Here is a 13,914-nt window from a genome sequence, read left to right on the forward strand (position 1 = left end):
TGACAGGCCAGCAGGATATTTTTTCCCAAAAGGTATGACCTTGTGACTCTTCCTACTTCCCCTGTGGGTGTCAAGCCAACTGGATATCCAAAAACCTTGGCCACCTGAAATTATTTCATTCCCAGTGCAGTAAGAACCCTGATCTTGATTCTTTTCTTTCAGGATAGGACACTTAGAGTTTCTGAAACAAAATCTCCAGTGCTGTAGACATGTGTCCCCGAATATACCCTAACTATAGGCTCAAATCTTACCTAGAAAAAGAAAGAAACAACTATAACAATGAATAGGAGAATTATTCTGACTTTAATATCCACTAAATGCTATTTCATTCTGCTCCTTCCAAAATAATATTTAGAATAAAAGTCGGAGCAGATGGCTTCACAAACCCAACATTTTCCCTAATCTGGGGCTGGGGGGAGGTGGGTATCTCTGCTGGGAATTAGTCGAGAAATCTTTGTGAGTGGAACTCATTTTGACTTCCACAGGTAATATTCTTCCCACATAATTAGGCACAACTTCACAACTCAAGGGAGAGAAACAGTAGGGATCTTCATCAAAGTCACCTGCGTTAAAGAAAAAAAGAACATTTTTCAGCCATGGCATCGGGGACTTCGCAGATAGTAGAAGCATCAGACATTTTTTTTACCACACGAAGGAGCGAGTAGAGGAATTAGAAAGGAAGTAAATGTGGTGGGGCTTTCCTTGGATAGTTTATACAGATCCAGGGTAAATTCATTCATCCCAACAGCACTGTTTGGGCTATTACAAGTGCATATGTTCTTCCCACATTGTGAATAACGGGCTGTATTATTCATAGTAACCTTAACCTAGGGGAGGATATTCCTGGACAAACCTTGAAGGCTTTCAGGAAGGGACAACACAAACTGGTAACACACACATATCTACAGCCCCTGTGAATCTGATATTCTTGCTCGGAAGCCTTGGCCGTTTGTCAAGCCTGAGAGCGCCCAGTGGTACAGAAGGCTCGGCTTCACTCCGTGCTAATGGAAATTAAGCGGCTAGCTCTGATTTTCTGAGGGCCACATCCAGACTGCAGATTTGGAACCTGTGGCCCAAGAGGCTACACTACCTGCCCTACCAGCTGAGTCACGGTCACAACCCCAGGCCCCTCGGCTCTCCGGATCTATCGCTTGGTACAACAACACTAAAATCCTGGGCATGGTATTAAAAACAACCCTAAAATCCTAGGCACGGTGGGCTACCACCCACCCCCCGCCAAAGAAAGACACGTACATTCGAGCCATATATTTGCTAATGAAACTATATCCCCCAGGGACAGCAGGAGAGCCAATACCAATTAACCCTTTTGCAAAAATGATATTTCCCTATCAGCCTCAACTATTATCTACTAAGCAGCTTCCACAACTCCTGCCCTCTATTATATGCTATGGCTCCCCAGTGCCTCCATATGAGCACCAGAACGTATCTGCAAGTTAGCTGGCCAGAGTGATGGACACTTGTGGGCACGGAAAATGTCTTTCCATATGCATCAACTTTCCCATACAGAGAAGGAGACTGAGACTGTACACTAGTTAACCAGCCTAAACTGGGAAACAATGTTGCCCCACACAGTCCAGAAGCTGGTAGGCACTTTGGAGATTATCCACCCATCCTAGCCTCCTCATGTTGAAGGTGGAGAGAATGTAGCTCTGAGTAGGGGAGAGATGTGCCCAAGGTCACAGAGTTAGTGACAGAGCTGGGACTTGAACCAAAGCCTTCTGACTCCAAGTTTGGTGCCTTTGTCTTTTTTTTTTTTTAAGATTTTATTATTTTTTTTAATCTTTTTAGTCATCTCTACAACCAACGTGGGGCTTGAACTCATGACCCCGCGATCAAGAGTCGCATGCTCTACCAACCAAGCCGGCCAGGTGCCCCTTGGTGCCTCTATTTATTTTTTTTACCCACCATGCTGATTCCAGATTGGCCACAGACCTTGGAAATAGAACTGCTGTGTGAAGCCAACATAATGAAAAATACAAGTGGCAGTCCCACCACCAGCCCTGAGAAGGTGTGAGAATGACTACAGCCGGGCCGCCAAAGCTGTTCTGTATGTGTGAACTGGAATCGACTTTGGTCCTTAAGAAAGGCAACCAAAGGTCACTGCACCATTGTCCAGCTGGAAGTACACAACACAGAGGCATCACAACATCAGCTTGAATTCCCAAGTTCTTGTTCCCTTTGCTTTTCCCTTCACTTTGGGCCTTCAGATCAATCCTTTCCTGGGGCGCCCGGGTGGCTCGGTCCTTAAGTGTCTGCCTTTGGCTCAGGTCATGATCCCGGAGTCCTGGGATGGAGCCCCACATCGGGCTCCCTGCTCGGCGGGAAGCCTGCTTCTCCCTCTCCCACTCCCCCTGCTTGTGTTCCCTCTCTCGCTGTGTCTCTCTCTGTCAAATAAATAAATAAAATCTTTTAAAAAAAGATCAATCCTTTCCTTACATTTTCCCTCCCAATACCCACCTCCACCTCAACAACTATCTCTGTACCTAGAAATTTAGCTTTCTATGGAAGAAGTTGAGCAACTAAGAGTGTCGTGCAGCTCAGTGGGTGTTCTTGGTGGCGTGCGAGCCAGGCCACCTGAGTTCTGGCCCCAGTTCTGCTGCTGACGGTGAGTGAGTGTCCATAAGACCCCTTTCCTTTCCCTGCTTAAGGTTCCTCATCTGGAAAATGAGGGGATCACACTGGACATCGTCTAAGGTTCCTTCTGGCTTTCACAGTCTCTGACCGTTGTTTTGAATTACACATGAATTTGTTTTGACCTCTAGTCTCTTCCCTCCCATCTTAGTTGAATAACCCACCAGGTTTGCACTTACTAAGTTCACTAGGTGCTTCTATATGCACTTTCTCAGCCAGGAATGAGCCCAAGTATATACGTGCACACGTGTTTTCAGTTTTGAGGAGGTAGTATCTCCCAAGACCACGTATGTGGCCTCACATTAACTCAATGTTTCTGGAATGTAAGGGTAGACAGCATAGATTTTCTCTCACCATTTGAGAAGCTGATTTCTGAAAGAGTGCATTGTGCAGAGCCTGAAGATTTGAAGGTAGAACTCGTGGCAGTCGACTTGAGGGATGGTGTCAACAATTTGTCCTGGAAGGTTTTCTTCAGTCTCTCTTGTTTATACCCAACATGTAGCCCATACCTGCTGTCCCCATCTGAAATGACACCAGAAAAGTTAAAACCATAAAACGCATCAAATTCTACACTTAACACAGGCGAATTGCATGATGTGTAAATTGTACCTCGATAACCTTGTTAAAAATATAAAGCTCAGGGGCACCTGGGTGGCTCAGTCGGTTAAGCGGCTGCTTTCGGCTCAGGTCATGATCCCGGGGTCCTGGGATCAAGCCCCGCATCGGGCTCTCTGCTCCGCGGGGAGCCTGCTTCTCCCTCTGCCTCTGCCTCTCTCTCTCTCTCTGTCTCTCATGAATAAATAAAATAAAATCTTAAAAAAATATATAAAGCTCAATGCACAGAGCATCTGCTCTAGGTACCTCAAGGAGTCAGCTTCTCTATGTTGTGAAAAGTAAAATTTATACTGTAATGTGTGATACAGGCAGAGCTAATCCATTTACCAAGGATGCCTGCTTTCCTTAGAGCTTGGCACAGAGACCAGTGGGTTACTGACATGCCCAGCATAAAGGAGGAAGTTCTCTGTGCTACTTATAAAATCTTCAAGTTCAAGCACTTGCCTTCCCTAAAAGAAACAGACTGGGCTTTGCATTAAGGCTGAAAGAAGCTGTCTGAATTGGATGGAAGAGACTTTGATACATAGAAAATCAATTTGCAAAGATACCATATGATCCAACAATAGCACTACTGGGTATTTACCCCAAAGATACAAATGTAGGGATCCGAAGGGGTACATGCACCCCGATGTTTATAGCAGCAATGTCCACAATAGCCAAACTATGGAAAGAGCCAAGATGTCCATCGACAGATGAATGGATAAAGAAGATGTGGTATATATATACAATGGAATATTATGCAGCCATCAAAAGGAATGAGATCTTGTCATTTGCAACGACGTGGATGGAACTGGAGGGTATTATGTTGAGTGAAATAAGTCAATCAAAGAAAGACATGTATCATATGACCTCACTGATATGAGGAATTCTTTTTTTTTTTTTTTTTAAAGATTTTTTATTTTATTTTTTGACAGAGAGAGAGACAGCGAGAGAGGGAACACAAGCAGGGGGGAATGGAAGAGGGTGAAGCAGGCTTCCCGCCGAGCAGAGAGCCTGATGCGGGGCTCGATCCCAGGACCCTGGGATCATGACCTGAGCCGAAGGCAGACGCTTAACGACTGAGCCACCCAGGCGCCCCTGATATGAGGAATTCTTAATCTCAGGAAACAAACTGAGGGTTGCTGGAGTGGTGGGGAGGTGGGAGGGATGGGGAGGTTGGGTGATGGACGTTGGGGAGGGTGTGTGCTATGGTGAGCGCTGTGAATTGTGTGATTGATGAATCACAGACCTGTACCTCTGAAACAAATAGTACATTGTATGTTAAAAAAAAAGAAGAAGAAGGTAGCAGGAGGGGAAGAATGAAGGGGAGGAAATCGGAGGGGGAGATGAACCATGAGAGACGATGGACTCTGAAAAACAAACTGAGGGTTCTGGAGGGGAAGGGGGTGGGAGGATGGGTTAGCCTGGTGGTGGGTGTTGAAGAGGGCACATTCTGCATGGAGCACTGGGTGTTGTACGCAAATAATGAATCGTGGAACACTACATCAAAAACTAATGATGTAATGTATGGTGATTAACATAACATAATAAAAAAAGAAAGAAAAAAGAAAATCAATTTGCCTGGACTGGAGATATTCTCAGAGACAACATCAGGGTCTATCTCATCTTCCACTGTATAGGATGGGCCATCGCTCCGTCCAGCTAGGCTTCTTCCTACCTCCACTCTCTCTCCTTGCTTCCCACATCCACTCAACCCACTGTTGGCTACAGGCCAGAAAGCCCCTGTGACCCAGGGCCTGAAACACAGTAGGGCACTCAATCAATATTCTTTTGAATTGAGTTGAGATTGAGGTGACAGCAAGGACAAGCAATCCAAGAATCTGGGCCAAAAGAGAAGTTTCCCTAAGTTAAAATATGGCCCAAGTCACATTCTTCACTTGACTGCATTCATCTCAGCACAAAAGTATAAATCATTTTCATGACATAGAAACAGCCTCCACTTTGATGTGGATGCTCTATGAACTCAAGTCAGGAGACAAGTTAATCAGATCAGTTGTGCGAAACCTGTAAAATTCAAAACCTTACGCAAACTGGCATCTTACCGGAAGAGTTATCCAGTCGTAACCACCCACAACAGAGGTGTATCTGCCACTGCTCCCGCACACTCTCCTTCATCAAGCAGTAAAACACGAAAATGAGGAATCCTAAGTCAAAAGAAGGTCTGTTTCAGCTTCTTTCGCCAGCGGTCACCAACACCCAGACCCAGATCTACTCTAATCACCATAGACACTCCTCCTAAATAACCTCAGGGCCATTATGGCTTGCTGAGCTCATCTTTCTAGCTTCCCTGTCAGAGGCAGTGATGGTAAGAAGGTCTGTATCAAGACTTCATATCAACCACAGTTTTCCCCCGGGGCTGCTGTCTATCCTAGAGCTTGAGAGAGCAGCCCTTCAATGGTAGTCCGCCTCCGAGATGGCTCTCAATGATCCCTATATCCTGGGATGTGTATCCTGTGTCATCTCTTCCCACACCCACCAATAGAATATGGCAGAAGTGATGTCATGTCATTTCCAAGAATGGCTTATAAAAGACATTGTGGCTTCTCTCTATCTCTGATTACTCCCTCCAAAGGAATCCAAGTGTTATATAGCTTGAGGACACCTTGTAGCCCTGTGGAGAGGCCCACACGGTGAGGAAGTAAGGCTTCCAGTCCCTAGCCATGTGAGTGAAGCTTCCTGGAAGCAGATTCTCTGGAGCTAGTCAAGTCTCCACATGACTAAAGCCTTGGCTGACAGCTTGATTGCAACTTCATCAGAGTCCCTGAGCCGGGGCTTCCTGGGTGGCTCAGTCGGTTAAGTATCTAACTCTTGATCTCAGCTCAGATCAAGCCCTGTATTGGGCCCTAGCATGGAGCCCACTTAAAAAAAAAAAAAAAAAGAGTCCCTGAGCCAGAACCACCAAGCTAAGCTGTGCCTGAATTCCCAACCCTCAGTAACTAGGTACAATGATAAGTGCTATCGCTTTAGGCTGCTAAACTTTGGGAGTAATTTGTTGCACAGCAATAAATAACTAATAGACATGCTCTTTGGCACAATTACACTGTGTGGAAATCACAAATTTGGTGCCCTCATTTTCCACTGCCAGCCCTGATTTTGTCCTGAAAGTGGGATAGAGCGGGACTGAGGGCATCCACCAGCAGCGTTGGCCATTTCTCATCCGCATCCTCTAAAATATCTCCTTGGGAGAAAAAAGTAGGACTTGAGATTTTCCTTATGGCAAATGCTCTGGAGGGCAAATTGGATCTCCTAAAGCTTGGGGGTGGGATTGGCAGAAATAAACATTAACAAAACCTTTCCAGGTGCCTCAAACTGAAACTCATCTTTCCCACTTCTGAGCTCCCATAGCACTCTGTTTCTTATATGACTTGCTATATGTGGCCACAGTCTCCATGTATTGCCCATCTCTGCACCCAGCTGTAAAGTCTTTTCATCCTCATTATCACTTCTCCCTTTGCCTCCGGTACTATGTGTGGTAGCCCAACAGATGTTTGTTGACTTGAACTCCAAGGCACTTGATACACAAACTCTCACAGTTTTCTGCAGCCTTCATATTATCTTCTTGGGCCTTTTTTTTTTTTGCCCAAGAGCAGTTTGCAACCCTTTGTTCTCTATACCAGGTTCAGCTTGCCTCCTCACTGGCCAGTTGTGCTGAAGTAAATAATTAGTAATGGGTCGGAGTGGTCTTAACTCATTGCAAGTTGAGCACGAGACAGTAGTAAATGCCCCCAAAGCTCACTTCAGCTAGGGCATTAGTGGAAGTCAAGAATGTTGGTTGAGGTGGGTTAAGAGTCTCCTGCCATCCTGCCCCAGTTTGGTCCTTTCTCCTACCAGCGCCATATTCAGTTTGGGAGGCTTCATTTTGAAACGATGATGACAAATGGAAGTATTCAAGAATAGAGAAGACTCGGAGTGGGAACATAGGGTGGGGAGAGATGGTAGCTATAGTTACAGATCTGAAAGGGCTGTCATGAAGAGGACAAATTGGGCTTGTTCTGTGTGGTGGCCAGGTTAGAACCAGGAGCAATCAGAGGAAGCCACAGAACCACCACATGGTAACACATCGCAGCTAGGGTTTACTAAGTAATGATTATATCATAGGCATTGTGCTATGAGCATCATTTTTATAGCTGAGAGACCTCAGAGTCCAAGAAGTCTAGTACGTCTGACTGAGTCACAGGGCTAATATTGAGGTGGCAGTGTCAAGACCAAATGCAGACAGTCTGGCTGCAGAGCCCAAGGTCTTAACCACTGCACTATACATTCTACCCTCAGAAAAGAGTGACCCGGATAAGATGCGGAGCCAATTAGAAGCTACAGTGGTAATTATATTACAACATATCGGTGTATCAAATCAACATGCTGTACCCCTTAAATTTACACAGTGTTAAATGTCAAATATATTTCCATCAGACAAAGAGAAATTGAATGCTCTGCGTTATGGAACGGTGAGCTCTCTGTCTCTGGAAAGTTTCAGGTAGTGACTTTCTGTCACTCCATGGGAAGTTGGATTGGGAAGAGCTCGGGTCCCCAGCCTCAGCCCTGAGACTCTCTGATTCCAGGTGGGAGGCAGCAGTCTGGAGGCTAAACGGAATGACATGTGTCACTCACTCCCCTGAGGGCTTTATCTCCGTGTCACCAAACAACTGTGGTGATGAATCGAGCAGCGCTCACTCTTTCCGAGCAGCAGAAGCAAGGGGCAACGGGGACAACAAGCACCTATTATCGTTCTGATTTCCTGCATGGAGTTTAGTTTGTTCTCAGACTTAAAGGTTATTATGTGAATTCCAATGAGCTGCCTGCCCGCTCTCCCTCTCTGCCTGTCAGCCTTCCCTTTTCTTTCCAATAACAGATTGATCTGCTTACTCACTAGAACACAGGCATGAGGGAAGATGTCAGGTTTTTGTCACCTGCATTTTTACTTGTGCATCCCTCCTTCAGAAATGGCTCATCAGGCACAGCATTTTTTCACACCGGACCACAGGGCAACCCCCTTCAGCCAGAATTACAAACTTGCCATCTGTCTTAAATGGCTAATTTGTTCACTTGTTTCATTGCATTCTCGCTCTGGGTGCGCGCACGCGCACACGTGTGTGTGTGTGTGTGTGTGTGTGTGTGTGTGTGTGTAACTTGAGTTTGAAACTCAGGGCTCTGCAAACCCCCTCTCTGTAAGATGGCACATTCTATCCTGTAAAGCAGGACTAGGAACTAGAAAGATTTGGTGCTTGGTTGACATAAAGCGTATCTGACAGACAGAGACAGCTTGGCTCTGTCGATGCTGGATCTATGGGACTTTGGGCTTAGTCCTCAGGAGATCCCCCGCTGGATTCTGCTTCTAAGCCACAGAGGCTTCCTGCTTAGAAACCACTTTCCCTTTCCACCGTAGGAATGCACTTGCTGCTTTGAAGACACCCCTCCTCCATTTGTAAGCTCTAAACTGCTTTGCTTTCTTGTTCTTTTGTCAGCTTCCCCATCAGCCCCTCTTTCCATAGGGTGAGTGTGTTCCTCCTCAGAATTAGTGAATGGACTTACTGCTGAGGAAGAAATCTGCCCGGGTATCTGGTTCCTAATCGACTCCTGCACACATTCTACACCCAGGCATTTTGTGTCTTTTTACATTCCAATCAGAACATGCTTGGAAGAATCTGGTGGGACAGAAATTTCAGCTGATACACTTCATTGCTCAAAAATGAGATGGTTTCTTGAATTGAAAGACATGAGAGCAAAAATGGTGCCTTATTCTAGAATGCTCCCCCATCACCCTGCAGCACCCTGCAAATGCCTGGCAGAGAATAACTACATACCAATTCATATTTCCCAAGATTCCACAGGGGTTAATAACCACACGACAAAGTGCTCTGAGGTTTTTTAAATGCTAGGTTAAAACAAAATTTTAAAGGTGTTTTTTTTTTTTTTCCCCCAGCAAAATTTCTCAGAGCTTTTACCATGATAATATATATGGTGCCATTTTAAGAATGGGGGAATATAGTTTGCTGCATTTCCCGAACTTTTTTGACCATAGAACTCTTCTCTTGCTGGAGCATCTCACGGACCACCAGTGGACTGGAGTCTGGTAAAGGGGTTTATTGAGTGGATAAATAGTTTGGAGCACTAAGGGAAACCCTAATTCAATGCACTGTCCAAGCTCCTCACAGCTGCCCCAGTAGCTCAACTGAACTGGGCCAAATTTGAGGACAAGTAGAACATGGGGCAGAGTCCGAGACTCCCAGGAAATCATTCTGCATGCCTCTTCCTCTGAGGATTTGTAATAGGCAAAGTCAGGTTAAAATGAACATCGACAATTAGAGGTATATTAACCAGACCTCTCGCTTTTACTTCTTGTGACATCTTTGGCCTACCATGCAATCACCTACCATGTCACTATCATTTCCTCCTTTCACCAGAAAATGGGAATGAAATTAAAGAGCTATAGAGACATGAGCTTATGATCATCTAATTCAACCATTTTAGTGACTTTTCCAAAGTCGATTTGGAGCAAAACCAGACTAGAACCTTGGCCTCTTGCCTTGGCCCACTGCTCTTTGCTCTTCATCTTCATTCCTTTATGACTCTCTAATTTCCTAGTCTGGCTCCTTCCCACAATATTTGGATCTCTGATGTAGCCAGAGTCTAGGGGGTCAAAAGTTTAATGCATCTACTGTCCAGTAATTATTGTTTCCAACGGGATTGCGCACTTCAGAATGTCAACGTGAGTGCGAATTCGTACACTTACGAGCACGCTGTGGTGATGCAGTGAATGCTGTAGAAAGTATCACCAGTCAGTGTTTAATATAAACATTGCCAACTAGCTGGAGTTGAGTTAGCTCTCTGGGCTTTTCTCTATATCCCCAAGTTAGAGTGAGCTCATTTAATGAAGTCCTAACATCTGGGTAATGTTTCCCATGGCTGCCTGTCAATTCACTGATAGCAAAGGCCTCTTGGAGTATCTTTTCCTCCTCTCAATCCCCAAAATGTGAGATTATTTTCCAAAGCAGCAAAGCTTTGGTGGAGGTCTGGCTAGCCCCAGAAAGTACAAAGAAGCAGAAGTTACCTTGCAACGTGTTGAAAATGGCAAAAAGATATAAGAACAAGATCCTCACAGGTCCCCAGGCAAAAAAAGCAAACCCCCAGGTGAGGCCAAGTAAGAATGTCAGGCTCATTGTGCCTTTGAGATCATGCAGGGTCATCCTCCGCTGAGGCTTCCGGCTTTGGGAGTTAATAGAATTCAGTTGAACGAGAACAGTGCAGAACATGGAGAGATTCATTAGAAATATGAGGCAAAAATAAGCCACAACTGAGGTGTAAAAGATAGAATCATCTTTAATCCAACAACTGTAAGAGACAAAGAGGAGAAGGCCATTGTGAGGTAGAGAAACTCAAACGTGTATTTTTCAGTGAGACTCTGAAGGTCACCTCATCAGTTTTAGTTCACCTGAGAGCATCTGCACCCAGAGAGAGGAACTGCCTTGACCAGATGACCTTCACTCATGCTCACTGGGGGCAGAGTGGGGCTTGAACCCCAATCTCCTGAGCCCCAGTCCAGGGTTCTTTCCAGAGCCAGAAATCCTGGAGGATATGCAGACACTTCTCAGTCCACTTCCCTAGGAGGCTCTTCTGTTCCTCAACAGCAGAAAAACAAATGATGTATTTTCCTCCAATGTGGCTCTCCCCCCACCCCGCCCCACCACCTTACACCTGAGCTTTTGTTTGCAGGATGAATTCTGCTTTGCATGATAAATATCACAGTAAAAGGACATGAGCAATGACTGGCTTTCCTGAATGCTACATCAAACAATGAAGAGATCATCAATGTTAATGATATATATTTTAAACCTCCCTCCACAGCCTCAGGTTTGGACGACAAAAGGCAACACTGGCCACTGGACTCTTAATGGCTCTACTGTTTCTGTTGAATAAGAAATATGTGATGATTCATATGAACAGATACTTCATCTAATAACATTTCCCAATACTAGAGGCATTACCTCTGAGTTGTGAACATGGACAAGCTTACTAATTTAACTGTGTGTCAACTTAGCTGAGACCTCTTTTCCAGAACCAGGAAAATCCCTTGCCATCGTATTGTTCATGTTGGTGTGGATACTTTCATGTGTGTGAGTTTGTGTGTGTTTGTGTGCACGTTGGGAGGGAGTGAGGGAAAAAAGCATTGAATTTCCCTAATAAAGTCTAATACCTAGGGTTCCCTGGATATCATCTTCAGCCTTAAAGGAGGCTATAGAAGACATTTTAAAAGGGGCAGCGTTATATGTTTGGATGCAGAATCATCTCTAAGACATTGTTAAGTACCAAACAGCGTATATCTACCATTTGGGTAACAGAGTGTACAAGAGAATATCTATACAGATCTGATTGTTGGTAATAGGAGTTGCATCAAGGAAGAGAGACAGCGTGGCTGGGGGCTGGGAGCGGGGCTTACTTTTCATCCTCTACCCTTTTGTGCGTTTGAATTTTATACCACGTGCATGTATTACTTCTTCAAAATATAATTATATAAAAAAAAAAAGCTCTTAGAGCACTCTGCTTCTTACTAACCAATTCACATATGAAAGGGCTCTTTTCAGGAGGAGTGGAGTTGGTTTTGTTCTGGTTTTGCTTTTGCTTTTGATCTTTGAAGAAGAATCACCAATAGATAGACACTGGGGGCCCTCTAAGCCACAGAACAGGCGAGGAGCAAGGACAGAGGGAGAGATGAGAAGGAAGGGAAGAGAAAAGGGAGAGAAAGAAAGGATAACAAGAAGTTATATAATTAGAAGGCACCTTGCTGGAAAGGACAATATAATTTTGACCCTCTAGAAACTGTCATCTGAACACAAAAGATGGCTGAGTCTGGGGGGCAAGACCTCCTACATTTGATTCCAGTCCAGTGGGAGAGGAAATCTGTACTAAAAAAAAAAAAACAACAACCCAGCTTGAGAGGCAACAATAAAGAGAACGGATCTAGGTAAGTAAAAAACAATCAGAAGCATGAAAGGAAAGTACGCTGTCTAAAGGACTACATTGTAACTAGCTATGCACCTATAAAAGAAGGTTTTGGAGAGGTAAATGGTGACTCTTTTGTGGCTGTGGATGAGAGAACCGCAGAGATGGATTTATACGTCAAGAAGAAAACAAAAGATGGTGAGCACGGCATAATGTATAAACTTGTCCAATCACTAAGTTGTGCACCTGAAGCTAATGTAACATTGTGTGTCAACTGTACTCAAATAAAAATAAAATAAAAATTTTTAAAAAGAACAGAAAAAGAAGAGAAGAAAACAACAGGACAACAAAGCTGAGCCAATTTACAAAGGAAGGCAATGGAGTCTTTCAGGGGAGACCGTTGTTGATGGTGGAAAATGTCTTCCAACCATCTCTATATTTCCTTACAGGGCTCACTACAACTCCTTCTGGGTTCCGTGAGCTTTCTAACCACAATTGCTGCCTGTTAGGTAGAACGTGTGGAACAGGCCACATGCTGAGCACTTTATATACGTGACGTCATATTAATTTGCACACTATATTGACAGCAAACATTACTGTCCCCATTTTCCAGTGGAGGAAACGGAAGGAAGGAAGAGGTAAAGTAAGTTGCCCAAGGTCACACAGAGCCCAGGCACCTAATTATATGAGTGCGCCTGTGACTGTGTTTAGGCCAAAAAAGGCTGAGGCTGAGTACCCCCCTGAGCCAGCGTCAAGACCAGACTGCAGGTCAGGAACCCCGCCCCACCCCCCAGACCCTGATGGTCAAGAACATCACCACCTGAGAAGCAGAGATGCTGGTACTTACAATGGGGTCGCTGAGCTCAGAGTTCCATACAGATCTTTTTTCACGCTGAGTGTGATTGCCACCATGATCCCTGGGATTCCTAGAGGGGGAAGCAAGCCAAAGGCATCCCATTAGGAAGTGGGAGAAGTCCTGATCATTGACTGTGGGCCCTGATCCACCAAGACACTTTAAATGAGCCACAGATGTGCGGGCATCAAAATACCATTGTTTGCAAAATGTTTGTGAATTTTTCCAAGTTAAACATTTCTAGGAGTGCTCCAATCTGCTAAACTAAACAGCATGCCAAAGACTCCAATACAACACCCACTGGTTATTAAAAATAGCTCAAGTGCCAAAAAATCAACTTGGCAATCGAAGTATCTAGTTCATCGGAACACAGGTTCGCATCAAGCATTTCTTCCCAGATGATGGGCTGCCAATCTTTTTCTCCTTTTCAATAGAGCCCCTTAGTTCCCAGGACCTTTTTGTCTAGGTCACCTTGGAGGAAGGGCACAGGCAATCAGCTGCAGCCTTCAGTGCTTTCTGACAGGGGGGCTGTTTCCACACTCGTTACTAGTTTGACGTTTTGACTAGATCGACCAGTTAACGACCACCCAATTCAGCCAGACTATAATAAAGCAATCAGTTCGGTCAAAGTGGTCAAACGTGATGTGCGTGTAGACACAGGATTTAAAAATCCAATTTCATGTACATTTGTAAAACTTAAATGATTTCTTTATTTCTAACAATGTATTTCTCCTAAACTAAGAGCATTACACCTGCACACGTTTTAGGGGTTTCCTAAGATGCTTTGCAAGACTGTTCTAAATCCCAGAGTGCCAAGCATCTTGAAAAGTACCCTCCACTGTCCTGTTCTGTGAGAA

At 44.7% G+C, this 13,914-nt stretch overlaps 1 protein-coding gene across 1 annotated transcript in view; it reads right to left on the reverse strand.

Moving 5' to 3' along the window:
• Positions 1-378: 378 nt before the first annotated feature.
• Positions 379-13,914, reverse strand: part of ADGRG4 (adhesion G protein-coupled receptor G4) — an 87,023-nt gene continuing 73,487 nt past the window's right edge. Inside the window, 5 exon segments of the mRNA XM_021685017.1 lie at positions 379-563; positions 3,007-3,174; positions 5,310-5,411; positions 10,316-10,596; positions 13,052-13,130. Of these exon segments, the coding sequence (XP_021540692.1) occupies positions 379-563; positions 3,007-3,174; positions 5,310-5,411; positions 10,316-10,596; positions 13,052-13,130 (815 nt within the window).

Source organism: Neomonachus schauinslandi, chromosome X (assembly GCF_002201575.2).
Source record: "Neomonachus schauinslandi chromosome X, ASM220157v2, whole genome shotgun sequence".
Taxonomy (NCBI): domain Eukaryota; kingdom Metazoa; phylum Chordata; class Mammalia; order Carnivora; family Phocidae; genus Neomonachus; species Neomonachus schauinslandi.